This window comes from Gavia stellata, chromosome 3, assembly GCF_030936135.1.
Source record: "Gavia stellata isolate bGavSte3 chromosome 3, bGavSte3.hap2, whole genome shotgun sequence".
Classification (NCBI taxonomy): Eukaryota; Metazoa; Chordata; class Aves; order Gaviiformes; family Gaviidae; genus Gavia; species Gavia stellata.
This window is the reverse complement of record NC_082596.1, coordinates 82866205-82893063: the sequence shown is the minus strand read 5'-3', so window position 1 is coordinate 82893063 and position 26859 is coordinate 82866205. Positions and strand designations below refer to the sequence as shown.

The 26859-nt window shown below is 40.3% G+C and overlaps 1 protein-coding gene across 1 annotated transcript in view; it reads left to right on the top strand.

Annotated features, from left to right (window-relative positions):
- The window catches only part of MYO10 (myosin X), a 132420-nt gene that overhangs the window by 60941 nt on the left and 44620 nt on the right, over positions 1–26859 (top strand). Inside the window, exons 4-18 of the mRNA XM_059815725.1 lie at positions 3369–3503; positions 4466–4590; positions 5493–5506; positions 5631–5715; positions 6379–6482; positions 8694–8823; positions 9789–9907; positions 10655–10801; positions 11264–11364; positions 11601–11667; positions 13047–13139; positions 13899–13967; positions 14153–14235; positions 15653–15761; positions 18929–19009. Coding sequence (XP_059671708.1) covers positions 3369–3503; positions 4466–4590; positions 5493–5506; positions 5631–5715; positions 6379–6482; positions 8694–8823; positions 9789–9907; positions 10655–10801; positions 11264–11364; positions 11601–11667; positions 13047–13139; positions 13899–13967; positions 14153–14235; positions 15653–15761; positions 18929–19009 — 1462 coding nt within the window. The remainder of the gene's footprint in view (positions 1–3368; positions 3504–4465; positions 4591–5492; positions 5507–5630; positions 5716–6378; positions 6483–8693; positions 8824–9788; positions 9908–10654; positions 10802–11263; positions 11365–11600; positions 11668–13046; positions 13140–13898; positions 13968–14152; positions 14236–15652; positions 15762–18928; positions 19010–26859) is intronic.

Sequence of the window (26859 nt, the reverse complement as noted above, 5' to 3'; positions counted from 1 at the left end):
CTTAAGAGACTGACACACCAAAATTCACATGTGCATCAAAGAGCTGTATTTGCTGAAGAGGCCTATTTTGTCTGTGTATATCAGTCTTTGGGGTTTTAAAGCCAGCAGACAAAGTGTTTTAGAGTGGTGTTGATACTGCCTCACTCGCGTTCTGTTGTTCAGAATGAGGAGTCTCTCTCAGTGACCCTTTTTTCCACTGCAGCAGTCTGGAGTCCATGCTGCTGTGCCCTTAGTGAGATACCCTGCATAGAACAAGTCATGGATAAAGTCTAAAGATCTCCTAAGTGGGGGCCTTGTGGGTTGCTGTCACACTTAATACATTCACAATACTGAATGTAGTGATGTGGAACAGGTTGGGCACTTAAACTCATGGGGTGGAAAGGTTGCTGGAAATGTTGGCTGTGCACTAAAAAATATACCCTTTTACTGACCTTGGCAACTTCTTGTAGGCATAGGCTTTCTAAGAAGTCTGAAAGATTGATCCCACTTAACCTACCATTAGTGTGTGTACTGTAGGGTTGAATAAACAACTTTAAAGTTTAGCATGCTTGTTTTTGATTTTCATCTCATTAATAAAAATTGTCTTTTATAAAGCATTTTGTAAAGGAAGAATGTAGAGCCAACTGATACACATAAAGTTATGGGTCCCAAGCTGAGCAACACCCTGCAGGGCTGAGATCTTACTGTCATGCCAGAGGGCTCCAGAAACCCATCCACTTGGTGCTCAATAGTAATTGTAATACTAAATAGAATAGAGCAGTTACAAGTAAATGAATAGAGAACACTGGGGAAGTCCATCCTTTGCTCATATCTGAAATATTTTGCACAAGCCTTTTTCCCCCTGGCTTGATATCCAGGAGGACTTTGTGAAAGATAAAAAGGAGCAATCAAAAGGGTAGCATGGCTCTGAACGTAGGAATGGCTAATGGAGACGGGCAACTCGAACTGGGGAGGCTATCCATGAAGTCATATGCAATAGAGAGGGGGAGTGCTGGGATGAGTTGTTGGTTTCTCCTTCCAATACGAGAACTAGGGGGCATCAAATGAAGCTAAGAGGAGGCAGATCTGAAACAACAAGATATGTTCATATGCTTTTTAAGGGACTATGGCTAGAAACTCATGGAAGATAAATCTGTTGAGGGTTACAAGACACACAGAAACCAGGTTTAGATGACGAAGCCTCTGAACACCAAATAACTGCAAGCTGGAAGAACACAAAAGGGAAGTATCACATGTCTTCCCTGGGCATCTCCATTTGGCAACTGTCAGAGATAGGACACTGGGCAGGTAGATCTTTGGCCTGACCCAGTTCTGAGCCTCTCCTTGTCTAAGAAAAAATCAAGAGCATATAATTGTGCATAATACCAACTGTACCAGAGATAGGCACGGGAAATATTTTTCCATCAGCTTTGAATATCTCACTTGTAGAATTGCTCTCGATTACTGTGGGGTAACTCTCAGCTTCCATAAAACTACAGATGCTTGAGAGCATGGGACAGGGGGTGGGGGTAGAGGAAGGATGGTGTCAGTGAAAGAGCCGATGCCCTCCTCGGCACCCATATTCCTGCTGTTGAGCTATGCACTGCTCAGAGGGTGAGAATTTAGGCAGGAAGAGGTATGTATCACAATGATTTTTTGCACTAGGCAAGGATAATGCAAGTGTTTGTGAAGCTCTTTTAAAACTAGTAGTAGAAATATTTTGCTAATCCTATAGTGTACAAGGAGCCAGTGTTAAATATGGGGAATATTAAATATTTCCTTTGTTGGCAAAGGAGCATGAGTAGGTGAAGGCCTGCAAAGAGAAAGGGAACAAATACTGAAAAGGCCAGATATCAAGGGTAAAACTAAATTAAAAATACTAAAGAATTTGTTTGAGATGATAGAAGTACGATGGAAGGTAAAAATAAATTAAAAATACTACAGAATATGTTTGAGATGGTATAAGCATGATGGATGAATCATACTTGCTGGAACATATCAGTGGGTAGCATATCTTGTACAAAGTTTTATGAAACATTTTAAAGACTTGCTGATTCTTCTTGGGAAACACTTAAATCTCTGCTACAAAACTGTGTCTCATTATGTTTTCTGAATGCCTCTTCTCTGATTATTTTTGAAATTGTTGGCATTCATTTGCAGGAAAATGCCATCCTGTTTTCTTGGGCTGTACCCTTCTTCTTTTCTTTTTACTAGAAAGCATCATTATACTTTGCTGTAACCTAAATCACCAGGGTCACTACTCAGCAGTGGCACATCAGAAGACTGTCAAAAACTAAGTTTGCTCCACATGCCCAGTTACGCTCCATCAAAGTCAGTGACAAAACTCCCACTTGCTACAATGAAAAGGGTAGGATAAGAGCAAAATGTACCTGCTTTCATTGGGAGTAAACTGGAATTAGGCACAGCTTAATTAGGAAAACTAGGAATTAGGGTGCAGCTTAGGATATAATGCTATTACTTCAGATGAAAAGTAAGCAAACTAGACAAACTTTAACCACAAGTTATGTTTCTTAATGGCTCACGATGTGTTTTTAATTATAAAGCTACATAATTAAAGGGAAATATCGGGGAAGTGAGCCAGATTTATACCTTCCCTTTTTAGAGCATTGGTTTTGAAGAGAAATTGAGTATATTGCCTTCTGTTTGTATCAGCAAGATTGCTTATTAACAATTTATTTTTAAATGTCAGTTTATCATTATCAAATAGCTGTGTTCTGCTGTGGGTGAAGGTGAGAGTTTTTACATCTCTGATGGTGATGAGAGGTGAAAATTGTATTTTTTGAACTCATGTGAATCTGGTTTATTTGGATGGGCATATAAAAAGTTTGTTTAAAGACTATGTAGCTCACTAAGAATATCAGTATTAATTATATTAGTAGCCTTTATGTGTTATAATATGCATTGGTGTCTCTAACCTCCTCCTTCTCACAGCAGGGCTCCTTCCTTAGCTAGATTGCTGCAACACAATCCCAAAATTTCCCAGCTTAATTCATATTCTGGATTTTCTCCCCAACCATTGCCATGCCTTTGTTCTAACTTTGTTTTTGCATGTTGGTGAGAATTGTTGGGTAGTTGTTTGTACTCAGAGAGCTCTTTGTTGCCTCATGGGTGTTGTGTACATCCTTATGCAATCAATGCCTTGAAATGCTGTCTGAACAGTGGTATAAAGTCTAAAGATAGCTTGCATTTTGTGTTGAATGTCATATTCAGCAAGCTTAAATGGGTATTCTGCTCCCAGTTGAGTATCATTTCTAATCACCCCAGTCTTCCTGACCTCCAGTAATTTAGAGTTTGGAGGGCTGGCCAGACAGGGCTTTTTGCCTGGCAACTGGAACTGTGCAAACACTTTCCTCCTTCTCTTCTTCCAGTGGTGAAAGTGGTGCTGGTAAGACAGAAAGCACTAAGCTGATTCTCAAGTTCTTGTCTGCAATGAGCCAACATTCGCTGGAGCTGTCCTGCAGAGAGAAGACCTCCTGTGTGGAGCAAGCTATTCTTGAGAGCAGGTACTAGATCTTTCAATACACAGGTATTTTTTCCAGAAGACGTAAGCCTTGACATTGAAATAAGATCTTGCAATGTAATTAAAAATATGGGTGCATTTACTGAACAATAAAATGAATATTGGAAAGGGGGAAATTTTCCATTAAACAAAATTACCTGGCTGCTCTAGAGAGTTGTGAGTACAGTAAGATACCTTAATGAAGCAAAAAGATGCAGTTTTGAAATGGACGATGCTTTAGTGGTGGCTTTCCTTTTTGTTTGGCGCTGAATTCAGATAATCAGAGTGAGGGAAAAGGGTGATGGGAGGGAGAAACTATTGGTTTGGTTTGTATAGCCTAAGGATAAGGTAGAACAAGGTACAACACGGTGAGGATAAAGTGTGGAAGTGGTAAAAGTATGCTGCGGAAAGGGAGGATAAGGAGAACTGGTAAGACCGATGAGTAAATGCATCAGATAAATTGGATGTACTCTACGCAAGCAAAAAAAAAAATCAGTGTTGAAATGAAATAACATAGTTCTAAACTATTTGAAAACAAAGACAATTTGAGATGCTATTACTTTTGTTTATCATGCTTCATCTCTGTTTTACCTGCTGTATCTCGATGTAATTAATTTTTTTAATTGCCTTAGGATAAGGATTATTTTCCCTACATCTGTCTATCAATTTGCATGTGCTGAGATTTCTTATTTCTATAATTTGAGTACTGCAATGAGAATTGTGTGCATCTTTTGAGCAGTTACAAATTAAGCTGCAGAGGAGTTTGGTACAATTAATCTTCTTGTTGCTTGCATCTTTTGATAGAAAATTGTTAATAAATTGAGGATAATACTGAGGATGTAGGCTTTGACTGAAGAGGGTGTCAGAAGTGAGCTTTTCAGAGGGCGATTCCTTTCACCCGTCCCATGTGAAACTGTTGGCATGCTGGTCACACGTTAACGCTCTTGTCGTTCTGTATTTTCACAGCCCAATTATGGAAGCTTTTGGCAATGCGAAGACTGTTTACAACAACAACTCAAGTCGTTTTGGGAAGTTTATTCAGCTGAACATCTGTCAGAAAGGAAACATTCAGGGAGGAAGAATTATAGATTGTATCCTTGTTTGGTGATTTTTACCCCTGTTTGTGGGCGGCCCCCACATACCTCCTCTGTGGAGGGCTGAGAGAGAAGCGGCTCGCCCTTGTCTGTCCTTTCACCCCATCCTGAAACATATACAATTAAATCGAGCTGATGTAGCTGGGGAAAGGAAGCAGTAACACCAAATTCTGCATGTGTTTGTGCACATGCACACGTGCATTTGTGTTGGGATGGGATGTATATACTCTCGGAGGACCAGGATTTTGTATTGATACTGTTAGCGTGGTTCATGTGTGTGTTCATACATAGTGAGCTAGAACAACCTGAGTTCTTGGGCGTAACTTCAGTTGTCAGCTATTTCCCTCATTTATTATATCTAAAGATAAGCTTCTTAGTTTCTGGAAAGGTACTTGAAAGAGCAGAGCTGCTGAATTTCTGCAGCATGAGCATGGGTGGGTCAAATCCTTGGATTTGTCCTGCGTTTGGCAGAATTGGACTATAAGCCAGCTCCACCAGACCACCAGAGGTGTGGGGATGAGGAATATACTGAGGTGATCCTACCTAGTGTTTTGAACACTGCTTTTGCAGTGGGACAAATTTCATCCTTAAAGCTGTTCCCAAGCTTTAGGGAAAAGTAAAGGAAAGCAGATGCCGTCTAAAATCCAGAATATGACAAGTCCAGTTTTGATGGGATGGAGGAGAAGGAGGTATGGGAACACATTGGTATTAGAACTGCTGCAATACTATCGTTGTTGCCACTTTATTCATCTTGTTATGGCAGTAGGCATGTTGTAAGAAAAGATGATGATGCTCTTCCGGTTGTCTCAAATGAAAGAATTAAGGAAGGTTATAAATAGCTTGTGCATTAATTATTTTTTACTTTGTTCCTTGACTGTAGTTTTTCTTCCTGGCTATAGATTTATTGGAAAAAGTAAGTTGATGTTTGCTTTTGCTCAGTCAATTCTGTTTGATTTAATATTTTCTCTGAAATTGTGGATAAAAAAATTCTCCTAAAAAATGATTGCTTAAATGGAAACTATTTTTTACTTTAACAGAATCGTGTAGTAAGACAAAACCCCGGGGAAAGAAATTATCATATATTCTATGCTCTGCTGGCAGGGATAGAAGAGAGAGAGAAAGGTGAGTGGCAAAATGCAAGTCACACAACCATAGTGGCTCTCTGCTAGCAGTCAGCCATGGTGACAGCAATGGAGAATTTAACTGCAGAAACCCGCTAACCCAAGCAGAGAAATATGTTATTTATTTAGCCGGGATTCAATGAGTGTGCATTTCAGCTCAGCTTGATAAAGCAACCTGCTTAGTTGAAGAATGTCACCATGCTGCCCGTCATTTTTCTCCCAGCTTCTGCTGTGGCCCTGGGAAAATTACTTGGGGACAAACATGCTTCGTTCTGTTCAAGCTGAATATTTTTGCTGGTACTAAATAACTCCACAGCAACAAAAAGAAATAATTCTGGTTCCTCTAATCCTCTCTGATAAAGAATAAATCCACTGAACAAAAGAAATTACATTTGTATATGTGCAAAATTGCCTAAAGCTGTCTCAGCATCTCCCTTTGGGCCTGCTGTCTTTGCATGCTAAAAAGTAGAGTTAATTCCATTGTGCAGCTAAATAAAGCAAAAACACAGCGAAGTAAAACCCCATATCTGATTTTAATATAAGACTTTGTTTTGTGCATCATCACAATTTCTGAGCAAATGAACTGTGAACTGTTTGACATAGTAATTTGGTGCTTTTGTTTTGAGATTTTTTTTTCACTCATCCTCTCTTCTCTCTTCATTAGATGCTTTTTACTTATCTGTACCGGAGAACTACCACTACCTGAATCAGTCTGGATGTATAGCGGATAAGACAATCAATGACAAAGATTCCTTCAAGGAAGTCATTGTGAGTTGTCTCCCTAGTTCTTTATGCTTTAAAAATGCTGGAGGTGCAGGCACCTGGGGCTCACTGACAGAGCAGAGGACAAAGCCTTCTTGTGCTTTCCTGCATTCTCTGCCATTCTGTCTCTCTGTGCAGCTGTCTCAGAAGAACTAAGCTTACAGTGACTTACATTTTCTCATAATGCTTCACTGCATTTTGAGGATGTCTTTACCTTCCTTACCAATACTTGATTTTTACTCTGTCATTTCAAAGCGTGCTATAATTTACTGAAATGATTAAGTTTTGAAATGAAAAGAGTATCAGTTAGGAAGACAGTAAGGCATTTACATGCCTTTGCCCTTCCCTGCGTTGTTTTATATTACAGGTATGTCTGCTTCCACTGTTTTTGCATCCTAAAGCTTTGCCCAGATCATGCAGCATCTACTGGGTCGAGTCTGCAGTGCAGCACGTAGGCAGCAAAGCACTTGGGCTTCTGTGACTCTTAAGTTGCAGCTGGGAAATCCAGTTGTATGGAATAACTTACACAACAGAGTTGAAGAAAATGTAAACACAGATTAAAAACCAGCTCCTGATGGAGTCTTTCTCTGAATGTCTTTATGTCTTATACCCACACCAATTAGCTACAGCAATTAGTCTATACTGACTGTTAGGATAATTGCTAATGGCTTACTGTATCACTGAGGTGATAGGTGTTAGATTTTAAAAATCAGTAAAAATAATGGATTTTATGCCCTTCACCAAACTCTTTTACTTAACGATGTTAATCTCTTTGACAAATTGACAAATTAATGTGTAGAGGATGCAGCATTTATTTTTAGTGTAAACCAGCCTCATCTGGTATGGTGAGGGCAGAGGGGTGTTGGAAAAGTTGGTGACTTATCTACATTATAGTCACATGGCTTAAGTTGATTAGTGTGACATTTAATTTGTGCTAATTATCCCAGGGTAGGCAGAGCATGAAATCAGCTGGGCAGGTGACGCTTGCATGCTGCCCATTGTGTGGGCAGCCTTGGAGCAGGGGCTGAGGCTGCCAGCCTGCATTCCCAGAGCAGGAGGCAGGCAGAAACCCCGCAGTTAGCCCTCGCCTGTCTTTTCCTATTACAGTCATCCCCTTTGCCTATTTTTATTGAGGTTTAAGTCCCGGAAATGTTACTTAAGTGAAACTTTTGTGGGAGACAGGGAGGAACTGTACAGTGAGTGTGGAGATGAACTCACAGTGCTGCCGCCTTTCGTAGAGCTCTGTTATGAAAGGTCTTCTATACAAAATGCACCTTCAGCCTTTATCTCTTCTCTGCTTCTAATTGTGGGATGAGTCTGAGGGTTTTCCATTTGTAACTGATGATTTATGAAAGATGAAGTGTGTCATGTGTCAGACACCTGCAATGACCATAACGTGATGAGTCCAACTGTAAGGGTATAAAACTGTGATCTGGTCTCAGACAGGCTCATATTAGACCTGAATTTGGGAAATTCTGGTGATTTCCAGAGGCATACAGTTACTGACCCCTTCTGTGTCAGAGAAAGGTGTATGTTCCTCTTCTTGTTTTAATGTTTCTTTAGATAGAGATTTGCCATTCTCCTTGTTACATAGTTGAGGCTTGATCATTGCCAGAGTGGTTATTCATAAATTCCACACATTTTATACAGATCTCTTTTTCTTGCTCAGTTTTGCTGTAAGATGTCAGACCACACTGATAAGATGTGTGTTTGGGCTTCATGGCTTGCCCAGAACATGCTGCAGAAGGCCTCCTCTGAAGTCTATGTGGCTAGGACAACAAATGAGCAAATCTTACATGTTGCAGTGTTTCCTCCCCCATGCGTTGTTTTACCTACAAGGCTAATTGGCAAAATTTGGTAAAAACACAGAAGAAGTTATCAGTTACTTATGCAAACTAGTTAAATTGCATCTGATGTACAACTCAGTAGGGCATTTCAGTGTTTATACAGAAGAATTTGAAAGCAAATTACAGGATCCTTACAGCATCAAAAGGAGATCTCTTAAAACCGGAGTGATATTTGCATGTTCCAAGTTGTCCCCGTGATGTATTATGGTGTATTTGATTTGGGATGAAACCAAAGGAATTAACTCCTGCCAGCCCTCTGTTGGCCCTCACTTGCCTTTCTAAGGCCTGACAACACAGTTGGTGGGTTTGTCCTTGTCCTCGTTTTTGAGTCAGTGTGCATGTTATTGAAGAAGCTCACATGTCATTCCAGACTGCAATGGAAGTGATGCAGTTTAGCAAGGACGAGGTGCGAGAAGTTCTGAGGCTGTTGGCTGGCATTTTGCATCTAGGAAATGTTGAGTTCATCACTGCTGGTGGGGCACAGGTGTCCTTTAAAACAGGTGAGAAGGCTGTGCTTCCTTGTAGTATGTAAACGTTTCCTGAGGTTATGAAAGTTAAATTCGTTGCTAGTATATCTGACCATAGCAAGAACAAACAGCAAAAGGGTCTTGCTGCTTTTTAGCATCTGTAAATGTTGATTAAAATGTTATTTTTGGTTTTTTTGACAGATAAGGCAAATTATTTTGCTGCTGGATGCTAGGTCTTAATTAGGGAAGACCATGGGCACATATATATTCCATTGATAGTAGGGAAATTCAATTTTAATCTAATTCCTTCTTTGAAATATTCTCAAGCTGATAAAACATAAGTGCTCAAGTACGTTCCTTAACTGAGATCTCCACTGAAGGTATCTTTTGTTAGAGCTTTCAATACCTCAATTACAAATCTGAAAGTATGTGCTGGTATGTCTAAAGATTGGGCTGGTGAGCATTTTGAATGTTTGTTCAAATATGGCAATAAACAGTAGCATTACATACTGCTTTATATACTGCATTACAGCAAAATTGCAAATTAAATTATGCATATAAGAAAAAAATTTCATTGATTTTCTTTATCCTCGTCATCCTGCGGGAAGCTGAAACGCATTCATGGGGACAAAGAGTGAATTACTGTTTGTATCTGGAAAAATACGTTAGTGTAAGCAGTAGATTGTTTGAATCCTTGACATTTAACAGTAAGAGGAAAATAAGTATTTGTGACTTACTTGTGATGAATTTCTACTGCAAAATCCCTTCAGTTGTGCATATTTATGATACTGTGCCTTTTCATGAGCAGCAAAAACCTATCCGAGAGTTTCTAGTTGTGTTTTTATCTCCAGTCCCCATTATTTTGGAATCATCTTAAATGGTGGTGGTAATAATAATAATAAGTAGTAGTAGTAGTAGTAGTAATAATAGTAGTAGTAGTAGTTTCATAGCCTTATACATTTAAGGACATATTTATATTTGTCTCTTTCTTTTGCCAGCTCTGGGTAGATCTGCTGAACTACTGGGGTTGGACTCCACACAGCTAACTGAAGCATTGACACAGAGGTCAATGATACTCAGGGGAGAAGAAATCCTAACACCTCTTAGTATACAACAGGTGAAGGCATCTCAGTTTTGACATGTTTTTAGTGTCTGTTAAATAGATGGCTTGGACTTTGAATCCAGTGAAATCATTGGTCACTCAGGAACAGAAGTTTAGATCATGTATCAGAGTTGCTGTCAAAAATACTACATAGTTTTTTGGGAAGGGTATAATTGGACTTTTAGAAATTTTTGTATATCCCATCCTATCATTCTAGCCAGGGCTTGTAGCTTGATTCTTGTTATTCTTATTAAGCCTGATTGCTTACCATTTTTTTGCAAATTCTAATCATGTAGGCTGATATTTTTCATTATGGCACATATGACACACATTTGTGTCAGGTGGGCGTTTTTGAAAACTTTCAGCAAAAATAATTTTATTATTTACAAGAAGGGGATTAGAAAAAGGTGTATACAACATTATGCTTACCTCTAGAAAGGGGTAATTTAAAGTGTTATTTCCTACTCTTCTCTTTTCTTCCTCCGCACCTCAAGTTTATAATTTCGTCATTTTTGAATGCTTTAGTTTTGAAATGGAATTTTAAAGCCACATAGGTGTACAGCTGTTATAACTTACACTGTTAAAGCTTAAATAGTGAGTCTCTGTAACTGTTAATACAGTTGCTGTCAAGGTACATAGGAATACAAACCTGCTTGCTTTACACCTTGCTTTATGCTGTGCGAGGGATGCTGACCAGCAAAGTCTGGTGAGTTCTCAGTTACAGGGGTGATTGATGAGTTGTGTGTTCCTTCTTTAATGCAGGCAATAGACAGCAGAGATTCTATGGCTATGGCACTTTATTCTCAGTGTTTTGCTTGGGTCATTAAGAAAATCAACAGCAGAATCAGAAGCAAGGAAGACTGCAAGTCTATTGGAATTTTAGACATATTTGGATTTGAAAACTTTGAGGTAGGTTTCAAAAGTTTGTTCAAATAGATTGTCTGATGTTTATCATAGAATCATAGAATGGTTTGGGTTGGAAAGGACCTTAAAGATCACCTAGTTCCAACCCCCCTGCCATGGGCAGGGACACCTTCCACTAGACCAGGTTGCTCAAAGCCCGTCCAACCTGGCCTGGAACACTTCCAGGGCTGGTGATCCACAACTTCTCTGGGCAACCCGTTCCAGTGCCTCACCACCCTCATGGTGAAGAATTTCTTCCTAATATCTAATCTAAATCTACCCTCTTTCAGTTTAAAGCCATTATCCCTTGTCCTAACGCTACATGCCCTTATGCTTCATCGTTCTACATATCTTTGTCATCTTCACTGAAACTTGATTATTAAACGTGTTACGACTTAAACCAGTTCCTTGTTTGCAAAGTAAAATACTTGGAGTGTATGCATTTTTGAAAATGTCTTGTCCCTTTAGGTAAACCGTTTTGAGCAGTTCAATATTAACTATGCAAATGAAAAGCTTCAGGAGTATTTCAACAAGCACATCTTTTCCTTGGAGCAACTGGAATACAGCAGGTAAGAGATACAGATGAGATTTGAAAGAATTTTGAAAATGTCAGTGTTCACTTGAAATGTGGGTTCCTAGATACCTTTGCTTCCTCTGAAAATCTCCTAGTCTGGAGCTGTGCATTTTTTGAAAGCAAGCTGATTTTGCTGTATTTTGCATGACAAATATATCAGCTCCTCCTATTTCTGTATTTAAAATGTTTTCTTTGTAGTTGTTAATAAAAAGGCCTTCCTTATTTTTTTAGGGAAGGACTAGTTTGGGAGGATATTGACTGGACGGACAATGGGGAGTGCTTGGATCTTATTGAAAAGGTAATAAAGAATTTGATGCCAGTACCTATTTCTAGTTTTTGTTCTGAGGTAATATGTTTTTAAAACACTTGCCACCACAAAGAACAAGTGAAGAGAATGGTGGCTTTTGCATGTTTAAATAGTGATCTTTTAATCAAATCATTTTCATGCATGGACATATTCTACGTTATATTGTAAGCTCAATATACGCATCTTTCCGTGTAGTAACTTTTAACAGTGTACGATTACACATAAAAGCAATATTTGGAGATGATTAAAAAGAATAGAAAGAGGGGGCAGAAAGAATGTTTTGCTCCCATGATGGCTTTTCCTGGGATGCGAATAATCATCATTTGTTGCCTGCCAAATTTTGCTTTATCTATAATTTTGTTTGTGCTCTGATTTGTGCTAAGGAAAGATGCAAAAGAGCATGAAGTTTCTGTAGAGTTTTTGGTAGGAACGTTAGCAGTGACGGGCAGATGAGGTCTCATTTCATGACCTAGAAATGATAACTCTGGCTGGATGACAAAGCCGAAGTTATATATAGTTTCATCTGTGTTCACTTCTGCCAGCAGTACAAGTGGGCTGTGTGAGTTTATCTGTGTGGAGGGGTGTGTGGCTGCCTGAGTTTAGACAACCACAGAAACTCATGGCAGCTGGCAGGGGATCCAGCTGCCAGGAGGTGACTGCAGTCAAGACAGTGTGGTTTGTCAGGAGCTGCTCTGGGCCGATGGGAAGTGGCTTATTAAAATGTGCACCTGGAGAACCGTGTTTTTCTGAGCGGCTGTATCAACCTGAAGCTTGCTGGACATATTAACTGTAGGGTAGCTGGCTTTGTTTACAACCTCTTCTAATATGAGAAGTAGGGAACATCAAAGGGAATTACAGGGAGGCATATGCAAAGCAAAGGGGGGTTGCGTTTCACACAGTGCGTAGTTAGACTGTGCCCCTGGGCACTCTGGATGCTAAAAGTTTGCATTGGTTCAACAAGTGAGTAGATAATTTTATGGAAGAAAAATTTTTGAAAGGCTGTTTACACAAACTCCTCAGACTCAAGGGACTCCTGATCACTGGAGATCTTGAAGGCTAGGTATATATTCTGGGGCAATCTCATTGTATGCACCTAAAAACTCCCTTCATCAGGAGAACTGTTGCTTCTTCCAGTAGCTTCTTTTTCTTTATTTTGCCAGTGTATCATATGCTATATGTTTCAAAAGGAGTGTTGCCAGAAAAATAGGATTGCAGTCCTCTATGAGAGTGGGTTTTTAGTCATGTACGGGTGGTTTTGTGCCTCTGTGCACACAATAACTTCAAGAACGTTGTGGTTTTTCCAAACCGCAGGCAAGGTCTGTGTCCATCTGTGCACTGATTTCATCTTCTGCCTGTTCTTGCTGTTCTAGAAACTGGGCCTGCTGGCACTCATCAATGAAGAGAGCCATTTTCCTCAAGCTACTGACTCCACCTTGCTGGAGAAGTTGAATACCCAGCATGCTGTATGTAATGTTTTGCTCATGTATTCTGTGCAAATTATGGAAGGTCTCTTTGCTTCTGTAGAAATTCATGATTCAAATATAAGGGCTCATAGTTGTAGAGGCTGTTTTGGATGTGATCCTACTTCCATGGCAATCCGTATCGTTTGCTGTCAAGACTGAGTCGGTTACCTGGAAGAACATATCCTTGTTACCGTCCAGTTAAAGATGTCCATATTGGTGAATAAGCCAAATTCTGCTTAGTTAGAACTCTGACAACCTGCAGTAACTCAGATTACTTAAATGAAGGGAAATTGAAGATCTAACGAAGTATTCACCATGATGTCATTTACCAAAAGGTTGCTGTTTCCTCTGTCCAGATCAGTGTTACCTTTATTTGTGAACCTAGAATTATTTTTGAGAATTTCTCAGATACAAGCATATGCCCACCAGTCTTTATAACTGCCAGTTTAAGACAGAGCCTTCTTTTTCAAAGTGCCTTTAATAGATGGTTCTGCCAGATGGGTTCAGGTTTAGTATAACGCCTTTTTAGATACTATGAATCTGTTATAACTGCATTTGAAGCAGCCCAGACTAACAAATCCTATTATCATTATAAGTTGGTTGTTTGCTTTTGGAGCACTAATCTTCTGTGGATTTCACTGGAAGACAATGGTTTGTTTAGATTTGGGTTGAGAGGATAATGTGATCCTTTGTATCATTCCACTCCCTGGCACCACCCCCCCCCCAAATATTTTTCTCTTTTTTTTCCCCTCCAATTAGAACAATCCTTTTTATGTAAAACCAAGAGTTGCCGTTCACAATTTTGGAGTGAAGCACTACGCTGGGGAGGTAATTTTCTTTTCTTTATTTGCTGAAATTATTCCAAGCAGAGTTTTCATTAGCTTAATTTTACCCTGAGGCTGCCCAAAATTAACTGAAGCACTCTGTTCCCTCAGTGCTTTTTACAGTACTGCTTTTGTGAGACATGCCTGACTACTTGGCTTGTTGTTTGAATCAGCTCTGTTTCCTGCTAGGTCCAGTATGATGTCAGGGGGATCTTGGAGAAGAACAGAGATACTTTCAGGGACGATCTCCTAAACTTGTTACGTGAAAGCAGGTATGTTTCTGCCATTTTTGTTTAGGACATGACGTAAAGAGGTGTCAGGGTTTATCACCTAATTCTGCCAGGGTTTGAACATGTTAGATGTTGCATAGCATCAGACCTTGACAGAGTTGAAATGAGCATAGAAGAAATATCAGGGGTGCCTGTAAGCAGATTTGACTGTAATTGGTTCTCACAAAGTTGGATTTTCCCACATTGTACAGTACCTCATCCCTGTTCAGTCCAGGGGGTTGCTAGAGAGCTCACTTGCTACTCAGTGGTGAGTAAGGATGCTGAAAGCTGGTGATGGTTTTTAACTGTTTCAGGGTGCCTCATTGGCAGTGTGCACATGTCGTTTTTTGCTTCACATACAGGCTGATTTGCTCTATTTCTGGCATTCCCTAATTTGGTTGAAAGCTTAGTGTCAGGGACCTACCACAGTGCAAATTGCTATATAGTAATTACTTCAAAGGGAGAATTTCTATAAAGATTTACGTTACTGCAAGTCTGAGCTTGGTTGTCTCTGGTACCTGCATGCCTCTTGTCATTCTGCTGTGTAACGTCTCAGGATCCTTACAGTGGTAGCCTGTCCCTTTTTGTAATCATATGGTTGAGGCTCCAAGACACACAAAGGGGTGACAGAAGAGGAGGGAGCTGAGCCTGGGTGTTGCTGTCTCCGCTGCTGCCCTCACCCATCCCATCCAGTCATCCTGCCTTGCCGTGCGAGTTGCTTGTTTTTAAATCCCTTAAACCCTCTGTGCAGGGGAAACTGTTAATAGCCATTTCCCTGTCTACGTAGTTTGTTCTGGTTTCATGACATATCTGACATAACATCTGTCAATTGAAGTATGTAGGCAAAAGTAATAAATTTGAGTTAAAGCTGCTGGGCCTGGTTTTGCTCTTGCACCAACATTTGTCTGGAGCTCAAGTTAAAAAGTCTGTTTCTGTAGGAGTGGTAAGAGGATACCTGACTCACAGGGTAGAAAACAACATACACAGCTGGTATCTGAAAGTGAGGCTCATGTGGGTGGCTATTTTGTGTTATGGCCCCAAACAAGCTGGAAGTCTTGGTTTTTAGTCTTTGTTCAGATACAGTTCCCATTACAGTCAGCTGGAGTTTTGGTTCAGAGAGTGGAGTAAAATGCAGTAAGGACTCTAGGACATCACACTTTGTTTCCCTAATTATGTGTTGGGAGTGTAGAAGAAAGAACCTCCTTGTTTTGGTTTGGTTTGTTGTTTTTTTTCTCCCTTGCATAAATTCTGCAAAGACAAAATCTATTGCTTCTTAAAGATTATGAAGAAAATCAATAAGCATTTTTTGGATAGAGGAGCTGCTTTCTAAAGGATAGTGCTTTCTTTGTGTTCTATAGTGGTAAACCTCATAGGCTATTAAGATATACTTCAGAGATACTCTTTTTCTTTCCCATTTCAGTCTTGATTTCATCTATGATCTATTTGAACACGTTTCAAGTCGCAACAATCAAGACACTCTTAAATGTGGAAGCAAGCACCGAAAACCCACTGTCAGTCTCCAGTTCAAGGTTAGTTAATGTGTTGTCTCTGCTCTGTAGCTAATCAGTGATAGATAATCTCTGTTAAAGAACAGTTGCAGATTAAAACAGGCAAAACTTCAGCATCAAAACGTTGCTGACTCTTCGGTGAAACTGCACTTACTAATCAACTGATTGGCCATACTAGCTAGCTTCAGACAGACACTAACCTTCGCATCGCACCATCCAAACAAAACTCCTGTTGCTTTCCAGTTGCTTACTTGTCCTTATTTCAAAACTCATCTATGTAGTTGGTCTCTCTTGTCCTGGTTTTTCTTTCTAATCTAAAACCAACCACAAAATCACACAAAGCCTTACAGCAGTGCCTGTGTGCTAAGAAAAATAAATACTGAATAAATACCTCATTAAGGTGTTGCCTTGCTTTTTAAGTTAAAGTTTGGAAAGCATTTTTATTAAACACCTTTTTATGAGGCTTTTTAGCCCTCCCATCAAAAATGGCACCAAATTGAAATCTAGCATAAAGTCTATCTGCAAATTATTTAAAAGAGAAAGATTGGCACAAAACCTTTTCTAAATTGCATGAGTACAAGTCTGGATTAGTTGTCTTTCATGTTGTCTGAATTAATATACCTTTGCACTGTTCATTCACTTTTTTTAAAAAAGGGAGCAGACTCAAACCCCTTGAGGGCAGATTTTATCCTAATAGACTATTGCTAAGTGTTAGACAGAACAGCAAGGAGTGTATGCTGGGGCACACACAGTGTCTTTTATTAAAAAACACTAATGTTATATTTCCTGGACAGCTTGCTTTGTGCTACCATCGCTCATCTCAGACAATATCCACTTCTTGTGGTGAGGTAGTATTATTTGCTAGCTCTCTGGGATAGCAGAAGGTACTGTTTCCACATAGTCATTTGTACCTGTGCAAAGTAGACCTTTAAGATGTTACTGTATAAAAATTGACCATATTTTTGCACTCACTTTACAAGGTAGAACATAATGTAGAGTTCCTTCTCCGCTCCGTCAGAGCCCTTGGACAACATAAAGCATGATAACACATGAAATCAAAACAATGTTGTCTCTTATCTAAAGCTGCAGTAACTGGCCATTAACCAGCTGGGCTGCTTTACAAGAGGTTGACCTTCACGTCATGCTGTCCCCAGAGAATTAGGTTGGCGGTTTTTTTCCATGTTTTAAAGCCTTCTAGGGATTAGACCATCTCATTTCAACTGAAGATAAGAACTTTGCCTTCACAGTTTTATTCTCATGATAGGTTGGTTAACTCTTCTTTTCATTTGACAGCCTGCCTAATGCGGGCCTGGGGGTGCACACAGAGTAGCTGAGGTTAGTTACCATCTGTTTCAGCTATTGCTTAAAGCAGAGCAAACTTCAGATTAGCTTGTCACCTGACAGTGACTTAGAGGCGTGCAGCACTGTGCAGAATCTGGCTGTCTGTACCACAGATGAATGTGAAAATAGGTTAAATCATTTTTGTTTAGATGGACCAACTTTTCCAATCTCTGTAAGTAGTAGCCTGTGTTGAGAGAATTGGCTTAGTTGTCCATAGATGTTGTAATGTTCATACAGGTTTAATACAGATGAAGCCTTTACTTTTTGAAGCTGTAAATATTTTTCTTCGCACAAAAATATTTAACTTTGTACCTTCTGGCTGTTTGATGTTTGCTGTCCTCGACTCCTGGTCTGTAGGCTGGAAAAGGTAAATGAACCAAGAACTATCATTTATGTTCCCAGTCACTTCACCATTTGCTCCCTTTGCTTTGTACCAGCTCCTGTGCAGCCACAACTCTGCCTGTTGCCTTTATCGCTTCACGTTCAGTTACCAAGAGAGCCCTTGGTTTGCAGATTAAAGCAAGAATTTGCTATAAGAGACTTCCATTGGCAGTTTCACTCCAAAACAGATGGTAGGACACACAACGTAGCTCCTTTTAAAAGTGAATTTTCTGTCTCCTTGGCAGCCTGCTCTGTATTCTCTCTGCTGCCTGGCATGCAGTGCCACCTTTGAGGGTTGAAACATTATCATTGCTAGCTTTCTGGGCTCTTCAGAGCCTGGGTTCCCGTCCTATACAGTCATTTGCATCTCTGCAAAGTAAATGCAAGACTTCAGTTTAAAATGGTTTATCATACTTAACAACACAGAATGAGGCAAGTTGGAATAAGATATGGAATGACGACTCAGGCGGGAAAGGGGCGGATGTGTAATTAAAGTAATAATCATGAAAGGACTGAGGGATTTTTGTGATTTTTATCTCCAGGCTGAGGATCAGACAACTGATAGTCTAATGTGTATTGGGTCATTCAGAGTTCTAAAACTAGGAGAAAAAAACCCACATGTTTTCTTCTATGTTTTTTTTAGCTGAACCTTATAATCTCTCTTTTTATTATTAACTGCAATTAGCTATCACATGAAATAACTGTGAAACTGTCTGCTTAATGCTGTTAGCATTGTCTTTCGGTAAGATGTGTTTTCTTTACCACTCTATCCTTTACACAATTTTTGTTCATTTCAAGAGGGGGGCATTTTAAAATCTAGTATTGATAAAACAATGTCTACTGTATTCTAAACTAACTCTTTTTTCATAAATTTTTAATATTTTCTACTATCTTGTTGACTTACATTATCAGTGTCTTTTAGCAAGAAAGGTTGAGACCGCACTGGAGAGAGGAACTCCCTGTGCACAAAATGGTGATGGCAGGGAAAATGGAAAATGAGTGGGTATGGGATGGTTGAAATGAAAACAGGAAATCTGGTTTTGTGGGTATTTCAGTTTTACCTTAGACCCCTTATCCTTCCTTTTGACTTGCTCGAGTTTAGCAATTTGGGAATGTGGATCCTAAGTCTTAAGCAGTCGTGCAAAAGATCCCTGAAACAGCAACTTTCCAATTTGGTGTTTCCTTATGAACAGTTTTCTTCATATCAATCTGTATATCTTGTTCACTGTAAAATGGTGATGATAGTTTTGATCAGAAGAGCCAGTGGAAGAAATGAACATGCATGTATTGATTCTGTATGTTCACAAGCAAGAGCTTACATGGTACAGTAATTGCTGATGTATACCACTAGGTGTTGCAGTTAGATATTTTCTGCAATGCTAAGCTGCAAGAGCTTTTGCCGGGGTATAGTGCTTGTGCAAAAAGTCAGCTTGTGAAGTGCTGTTTTCTTTCTACTTGTGTTTTAGGAATCGCTTCATTCTTTAATGGCGACGCTGAGTTCTTCAAATCCTTTCTTTGTTCGGTGCATCAAACCCAACGTGCAGAAGGTAAGATTTAAAATCACACCCATCTTTTCTATACATGTCAGGCCTGATCTTTCTCTGCCTGTCTGGTTATTTACTGCTGTGTGAAGCAGAGGGTAGTGTTCTTCACTGACTTTGTAAAAGGCTCTGCAAGGTGAAGGCACTGGGAAAGGCTTTTGATTTTTTTTCCACGTGGGCTATATCTTTAGGCACCTTTTTAATAGTCATTGCTCACAACTTTAATAAATGACTGGCTCTACGTATGGTTGTAAAAGGAAGGTAGAAGGCTGCACTGCATGTTTGACAACTCTGTGAGAGCCTTTTTAGGAAGAAAATGTCAAAACTGCAAAGTTTGTTTTGTATCACTAGAGGCAGTGAATGATGGTGCATACAGCAAAACTGGTGTGAATGACCTACTCTCTGTCATTAGACTCTCAGTCTTTCAATTTATGTACAATTCTAGGTGTCTTCATGCTCACTGTTTCGTTCTGTTACTGAACTATGTTTTGAAAATAGACTTGGAAACTAAGGCTATCAATTTGTCTTTTGAGTCACAGATAATGAAAGGCAATGTCAAGACTTACTTATATATGTTGGAGGGCTTTCTAGAAATGAAGCAGTAATGGTATAGTAATCGCTGAAGTTAAAATTGTTAGCCTGGTCCTGATATTCTGGGTTTTTCACATCTGTTTTTGGCTTTATAGACCATTATTCAAGTATGGTCTGTTATGTCAAAAATGGAACAGGCAGAGGTGCTAATGAATCTGGTTTATGGTTTTCACAGGGCAACTTAGAAATAGGTGACTTTGCTATAAATCCAGTTTTACATGTTACATTTTTCTGGGATGTCTGGTTAATCAGAACACTAACACATCAAACCTGGCAGATTTCATTGCAGGTTTTTGTGTTATTTGGATGGTATATCCTTGACTTTACATGTTTTCAGTTACTAACTGTTAACTCTGCTTTTGCACTGTTACTCGTGGTGTGTCAAATAACATGCAGATTGTAAGCACCTTAGCAAGAGGGAACAGCCTGGAAGCGAGTAAGACCTGCTTTCTGCATCCTGAAGTGTTTGGTGGTCTGAGGTGTGCAGCCACCATGTAGCCAAACCCACATAGATGACAGTGCCTTGGCCAGCGGCTGGGGTCTGTGAGCCTATGTGTGTAGCAAAGCCCATGATCACTGAGGGAGTGCAGTTTTGAAAAGCTTGTTTTCTTCCCTGCTCCCGTTTCTGCCTGGAAGCCCCATGACCCTTATAAAGCCCACCTGCTGCCACTGGAGTATAAGAAGAATTTCAATAACTCGCACGTTTTCCTTATTTGTCCTTTTGCATCCAAGTAAGGTTCATCTCCACGGTACCAAACCCAAAAGGATTTGCCATTGTTGATGCAAGAACCAGGCACTTGTTGCATTTCCATAGCAAGGAAAGCACTGAGTTCCCACTCCCATGTTCCTTGTTGCTCTACCAGTCTTTTCCCACTATAATACTCCATCCCTGACAAATTTGGCATATGCTACTGTATCTGCACATAGATTTTACTATCATTAAAATGAAGTTGTCACAGAATTAGCAGCTGTGCAAGCAGAAGGAGCTTGAGACAACCTGTCTCAGGAAACCGTGTCTAACTGCAGGAGTGCATGCAGGAACAGATTGGGAAATTCCTGTAGACAATCCCTTTCAAAGTAAATATAAAATGTCACTGAAATCTTACACAAAAATGTTTGTCCTTTTTTTCCTTTTGCTGTAATTTGATTGCAAATTTAACTTGATTCAATGACTTTACCAAATAAGAAATCCTATTTGAAGAACAAGGGTAGAGAAAGGGGTCACATGGTTTACCTGTTGTAGCTGGTTCAGTAGAAGACTTGATGGAAATGAGAAGGAAAGCCATATATAACGCTTCTTGACAGCATTCTTCACTCAGGGAAGTTTTGTCCGCTGTGCACTGCTCTCTGTTCCCGCCCATGTCTCACAGACACAGTGATTTTTAGTGCCAATCTTGTGACGTTGGTGTTGCTGCTTCTGCAATGGTACAGGTACAGAAGCAGGCACATGAATGGCATTTGGCTCCTCTGTAGCTCAGCTGGATTCTGTGGATGCACATCACGTTAAACATTTCATACTTTATCCTGCCATACAACTTGTTGCTTCTTTTCAGTTAGACAAAGGAAAATAAGGTGAGTCAGTTTGCATAGCTCTGAACCAGCATGGCTCAGAGACACATTAGCTGTGCATGGACTACCAGGGTTTACCACATATGTGACTCACTGTGCAGGGTTGGTTAGAAAAATAACTGCTTGAAAAATTCAGATGAGCCACTGAAACAGAGAAGCTGGGACTGAAAGTAAGTAAAAATCTTCACTGAGCATTTTCCTCTGTGTTTTCCGTCCATAGTTTTTACTCTGCAGTGATGGTGATAAGGAATGATAAAATGTCACTCTTCAAAAAGTACTTAAACAGTACTTGCCAAATAACAAGTGATGTGAAAGAAAGGCGTGTTTTAATTGCTTTTTTGAAATATGCAGCATTAAAGGAGAGCTGGATGAGAGAGACTCAGCAAGGAGAGAGCTGTAGTGGTGTTATCAGGAGCAAAGCCTCTCAAGCTACTCGTTGCTCTCTGGGTTGGGTATGAATAAGTGACATACCTATCGGTGAGCATCTTCCGTAACTCTGGAGGGGAGGAGCTGGTGGTGCTCAAGAGCTATTTTACTCTGGAATTATGTTTGAATTCTGTAGGTGAATGAGGTTGGGCAGATGGAAGACAAATTCAAGCCTTTGAAAAGCAGAACATGCAGCAGACAATACTTCCTCTGCTCTTCTAGACGTTACAGTGTATTCATGTTGGATTAGAGATGTGATAATTTACAGTGATTATTTGATTTTTTTAATTAGTCAAAAGTTTAATTTTTAAATATGTTACAGTGGCAAGCAAAAACAATTCAACATATGCAGTGAACCACTGAACATTTACATATCAAAGCAGGATCTACACTCATTAGTGCAGTTTCCTAAAGGGAGCACACAGAGTACATGACCTTCTGTCACAAGACATTTCAGCAAGCAGGCCTCAGACAGAAGAACAGAGGACCCATTAAACTTTGGGAGACCCCCGAACAATCAGTGTATCTGTTTTCACAGTTTCCAGTCGGTTCTGAACTAGCCATAACATGGAAACTTTTCCACTGGTATGCTTAATGAGTATTTTCTGCTAATGAAGGGTCTTTCTCCTCAACTCCCCTTATCTTCAGTGCAGCTTGCAGAACTACGTATCATTTCATCCTTTTGAACTTTGACACATCTTTCCGTGTTGTTTGGTCTCATGTTTCTTTTCCTGCCTCTATTCAATAATGATTCCTGTTCTATTCAATAATGATTCCTCCCTGCAACCTTGCCTTTTCTGGTCTCCATCTATCCTTTCTTGTGCACCCTAGATTAAGGAAAAAAACCAACCAACCAACAGCAACAACACAAAAAAAATAAACCAACAAAAAAACCTCAAAACACCAAAACAAAAAAGACTGTCTTTTTAAAACAAGCTACAACCATTGCTACAGCCGTCAGCTGAATGGTTTTTTCCAGCTTGCTGCTGTTAATAAAGTTGCTAAGCCTTGGTGCCGCTCAGGAGGCAGTTCAGGGTAAATTTAAGATCTGAACTTCCTATTCAAGGTGTTTCAGAGGCAGAAATTTTCCTGTTGGCCTCAAGAAGCCAGACTCAGGCAGATTGGCTCAAGTGCCTTCTCAAGTTCCTTCTCCATTTAGGATTTTTCTTCAGAAAATATATCAGCATAAGCATAGTGAGTGGCATAATATTGGCATAATCATTGCGAGTGGCCCCCACCTCCAGCATATGTGTGGCCTTATCTGTGCTAGTCTATTAAAACCTCGATTATTACAGCTTGCTTCTATAATTCCCTGTTCTTAAGACTTCAGCAGGTTCAGATGCAGCTGTTCTCTCATGCATGTAGATAGGTGCATCCACTTCTCTTTGGTTACAGATCAAAGTCCAGTTTGGTCCTGATAGGCAAAATCCTGGCTTCATTAGAGTTGGCGTGAAATATTTGATGTAGACAGGAATTTAACTTTTTTTTTTTTTTCAATTAGGAAACCTATGTTGCTGTGTGCCACCACTAGGATTGCAGGGTCTTTATTCACCTTCCTGTCTGCTCATTTATTGTGTGTCTCATTCCTCTGCTGTAGTGAGGTCTTGCCACTGGCAAGATAAAAGCCACCGTCCCTGAAGCTTGTGAGCTCTGAAGGGGCAATTCTGTTTCTCTGCAGGTTTTTTTATGTTAATTTTTTTAATCTTAAAATTTAATTAGGTAAGGTAAAGAAATGAGACAAAATTAAACCTGTATTGGAAACCTACTGCAGGGTAGGGGTTACAGGGAGCAACAGAAAAAGTGAAACTAGTAATAACTTTGCAATTCAAAGGTAGACTGGTAGAAAAAGGTCTGTAATAAATTCTGTGAGACTTACTGCTTCTTAGGAGTCCTGTCATGCTCCATATTCATTCTGGGAAAATTACTGTCAAGGCAGTAAGATTCTAACATCGCTTCTGGGGACAGAGCCATTTAAAGGGATCAAGGTATGGCTATCGGCACTTGCAATGTACTTTGAGGCATTAATAGCCATGAGACGCCCTGGAATAGCAAGCAGTATGTCCCCTAATAAGAAATAAGATGCAAACCTATTTCGCTTGGCGTCTGAATTAAACTTGTGCTCTTAAAATAGCTCTGAATCATTACAAACGTAAGTATAGCATGATACGAACCTAAACACCAGTTAGAAGTACAGCTCAGGAACATGGTACAAAGGAACAATGAGAGAACAGCTTGGCCCCATCTGCGAGGATGATTGTATGCAGGGTGTGGAGCAGGTACAAGTTCAGTGAATGCAGTATGTGAACTGGTTGTCAAGCTGGAATTGCAATATTGTCATACTGAGACTTGACTGTATGAATTACTGACTTTGCCTTGTAGAGAGATTTTTTTGCAGAAATACAGCTAAGGACAGTGCAAGTCTAGTGCTGCTGCGTTGAGAACAGCACTGACTAAAACCTTGAAAGATGCAGGGAGGGGAGACTCTGAGCTTCAAGAATATTCTACTATACCTTCAGCACAGGATTGCTAAGTATCTGGATAAAACTATTTTTAAAATTCTTTATTTAAAAAAATGATCCTTAATAAAGGGGTCCAGCTTCAAACTTCTATGTACATCCTACTGCAGTTGTATACCAAGCATGTGCTTTATACACCAATCTCAGTCACTTGGCAGACTCGGCGTCTCCTTACTGGGGAGTAGATGCCTTTGTGGGTTTTTAAAGATGCTGAGCCCAGCAGTTAAAAGCTAAAAAGTGTTAGGTCCTAAATGGAGGCATCCTTATGGTTTACTCACTTCATTGCAGAGCCCTGGGGTAGCCCTTCTGCAACGAAGCTGCAATGTTTGCTGGTACTGGGAGCTAGCAGATCACAGAGTAAATTTCCTGACTTGCTGTCCATAAGAAAAAGGGAATAGAATGTTAATAGCTCCTCTGTCATACTTTGAAAGTAAAGGGAATAGATTATATGGCCCGGGTACAGCTGCTGAGTGTGTGTGGTGCTATCTGTAGAAAGTTGAAGTCTAGTAGTATTCATTTACAGCTGTATAAGCAGCTGGTGTATCAGAAATCCTTATTGCCTATTTTAAAAATGTCTCTTTAATCTCAGTTGTTCTCAATAAATACTTGTTTTAAGAAGGCTTTCTGGATGCCAATTACTGCTGTCTTTGCTTCTGGAGGAAGCAGAGCCACAGGCTCTGAGCACAGATCAGGCTTACTTGGGCAGCATGGGTCAGGCTCAGGGGGCTGCTGTTCAGGCTTATCCTTTGGGAGGAGAGCAACCATTTCCCAAAAACATAGCATGTTGGCCCAATCTCGCAGGCCAGCAAGTGCACAGGGCCAAATACAAACTATTTATCCTTAGCCCTTTAACTAGTTCATAAGGCTTTGTTTGTCATCAGGAAGGTGCAGTCGTAAGGTGTGGTATCGTGCCTGGCCAACGCCGCTTAATTCAGCTACCTGGATCTTGTCGCCTTGGGTTTTGCAGAATTACATAGCTTCAAATCAAGACTTGTGGAGTATGTCCCAGCTGCATCATTTTCTGGCACATCACTTGAGTAATTAGGTCAGGTGCTAGAAGACTCCTTAGGTAAAACTGATAAGGAGAGTGGGTGTGAGGAAAGCAATCGCTCCAGCTCGCAAAGTGCCGGCAGTAATGTTACGTGTGGATCTGAATCCCTGGGTGAAAGAACAAGACAATGCCTGCAAGGAGTTTCATGCTGCACAGGCAGTGCCTGTCTTCTGTGTCTCCTCCCGGAAGATTGCTCCCATCACTTCTGTGGTGCAGCGTGTCGGTTATGCTGCCCAGGAGCCACTGGGTTGTGCCTTTGTCCCCATCTTAGAGCACTGCTGCTTGCTGGGCTGAAGTAGGTCATTCCTCTCTCCAGGCAGTCACCCAGACAGGCATGTCCTCCTTCTTCATCAAGGTTTGTTGTTTACTAAGCAGGGCTGACTAGGCATCCCTTTGCTAAGGGTATTAGAGTTTGTCTTTCAGTGACCGTGGTGTAAGTAGTTTAAAACTGAGGTGTTGAAGGCTGGGAATAGAGAGCTGAGATGGGGTGCTACTGGGGATGGAGCAGATGCTGTGCTGTAAAGATTGCATCAAACTCCAGGCAGTGCAGGCAAACAGATTTTTGCATGTTTTGCAGCACGTATGTGCACAGTTGCCAAGTCTCCTGGTAAGGCCATTTCGTAGGAGTCTGTCCACAAGTGGTGGGAGTAATTTTTGGATCTCAGATAGTAACCGTGGCAGTGTGCTCTTGTGAGCAGGGTCGGGGGACGCATGGGGAGCAAATGCTGCTTCAGGAGGGACTTGGGAGGAGGTGGCTCGAACAGCAAAGTACCAGAACAATTCTGGGGAAAAATAAAATGCCTAGCAATGGGGTGTTTTTCAAGTGCAACACTTGCTGCGTAGTTCACTGTAATATTTAGAAGTGAGAAGAATTTTGACTACTGCAGCAATTGATCTGTCAGCAGCAGAGGGTCTTACTGCCTCTGGCTGACCTCAGGCACTGCAATAATTCTGCATTTTGTGCCAGCTGATGGATTTTTTTGTGTTTTATGAATTCTTTCATATGTGATTGTGTGACATGGAAGGGCATTTGTGCAACTGCAACTACTGATCCCAAGTCTGATGTATTTGCTTTTTATAAATACCAAGCAGAGCACTTGGCTTTTCTTCCTTCTTATGCACTCTACCAAGTATTTGAATTGCAAGCATTGTCATGCAAATGTATGCACGGAAAAAGTGCGTACTTCATCAAGCTTTGGAAGTTTTCTTTTTTAACTACAAAAAAAAAAAATCCCCCCACATCTCTAGATGGCAATTTACATTCAAATCCTGTTTGCTGTGTTCTCATGGTAACTACTCCAAGGGAATATGCACAGTCCATGATAAATAGCCATCCTTAGCTCTCCAGAAGCATAGCTGGGGTACAGAGTATTGTTCTCTAGCAAAAACCTTAATGTTCGTAACTCCCTTGCTCAACTGTGTCTTAGGGCATTTTGTGCATTTTGGCTCTTAAGGTTTAGCAATTTGTTGGCTGTGACATATATTTACATTCTTGATGCCTATAAAGTGAGATTAGCCCTTGTGTCCTGTTAGTCAGGAATATCTACAGCAATTGCTGTAGAGCCAGCCCTCGCTAGGCTTGACTTCCTTTGAGTAGCAGCAGGAATGAATTAAGCAAGTACAGCCAAAGATATCACATGAAAGACTTGAAATACCAGTGAGCTGAAGAAAGCCCTGTTCTGTGTGTGTCTGTGTGTGTGTGC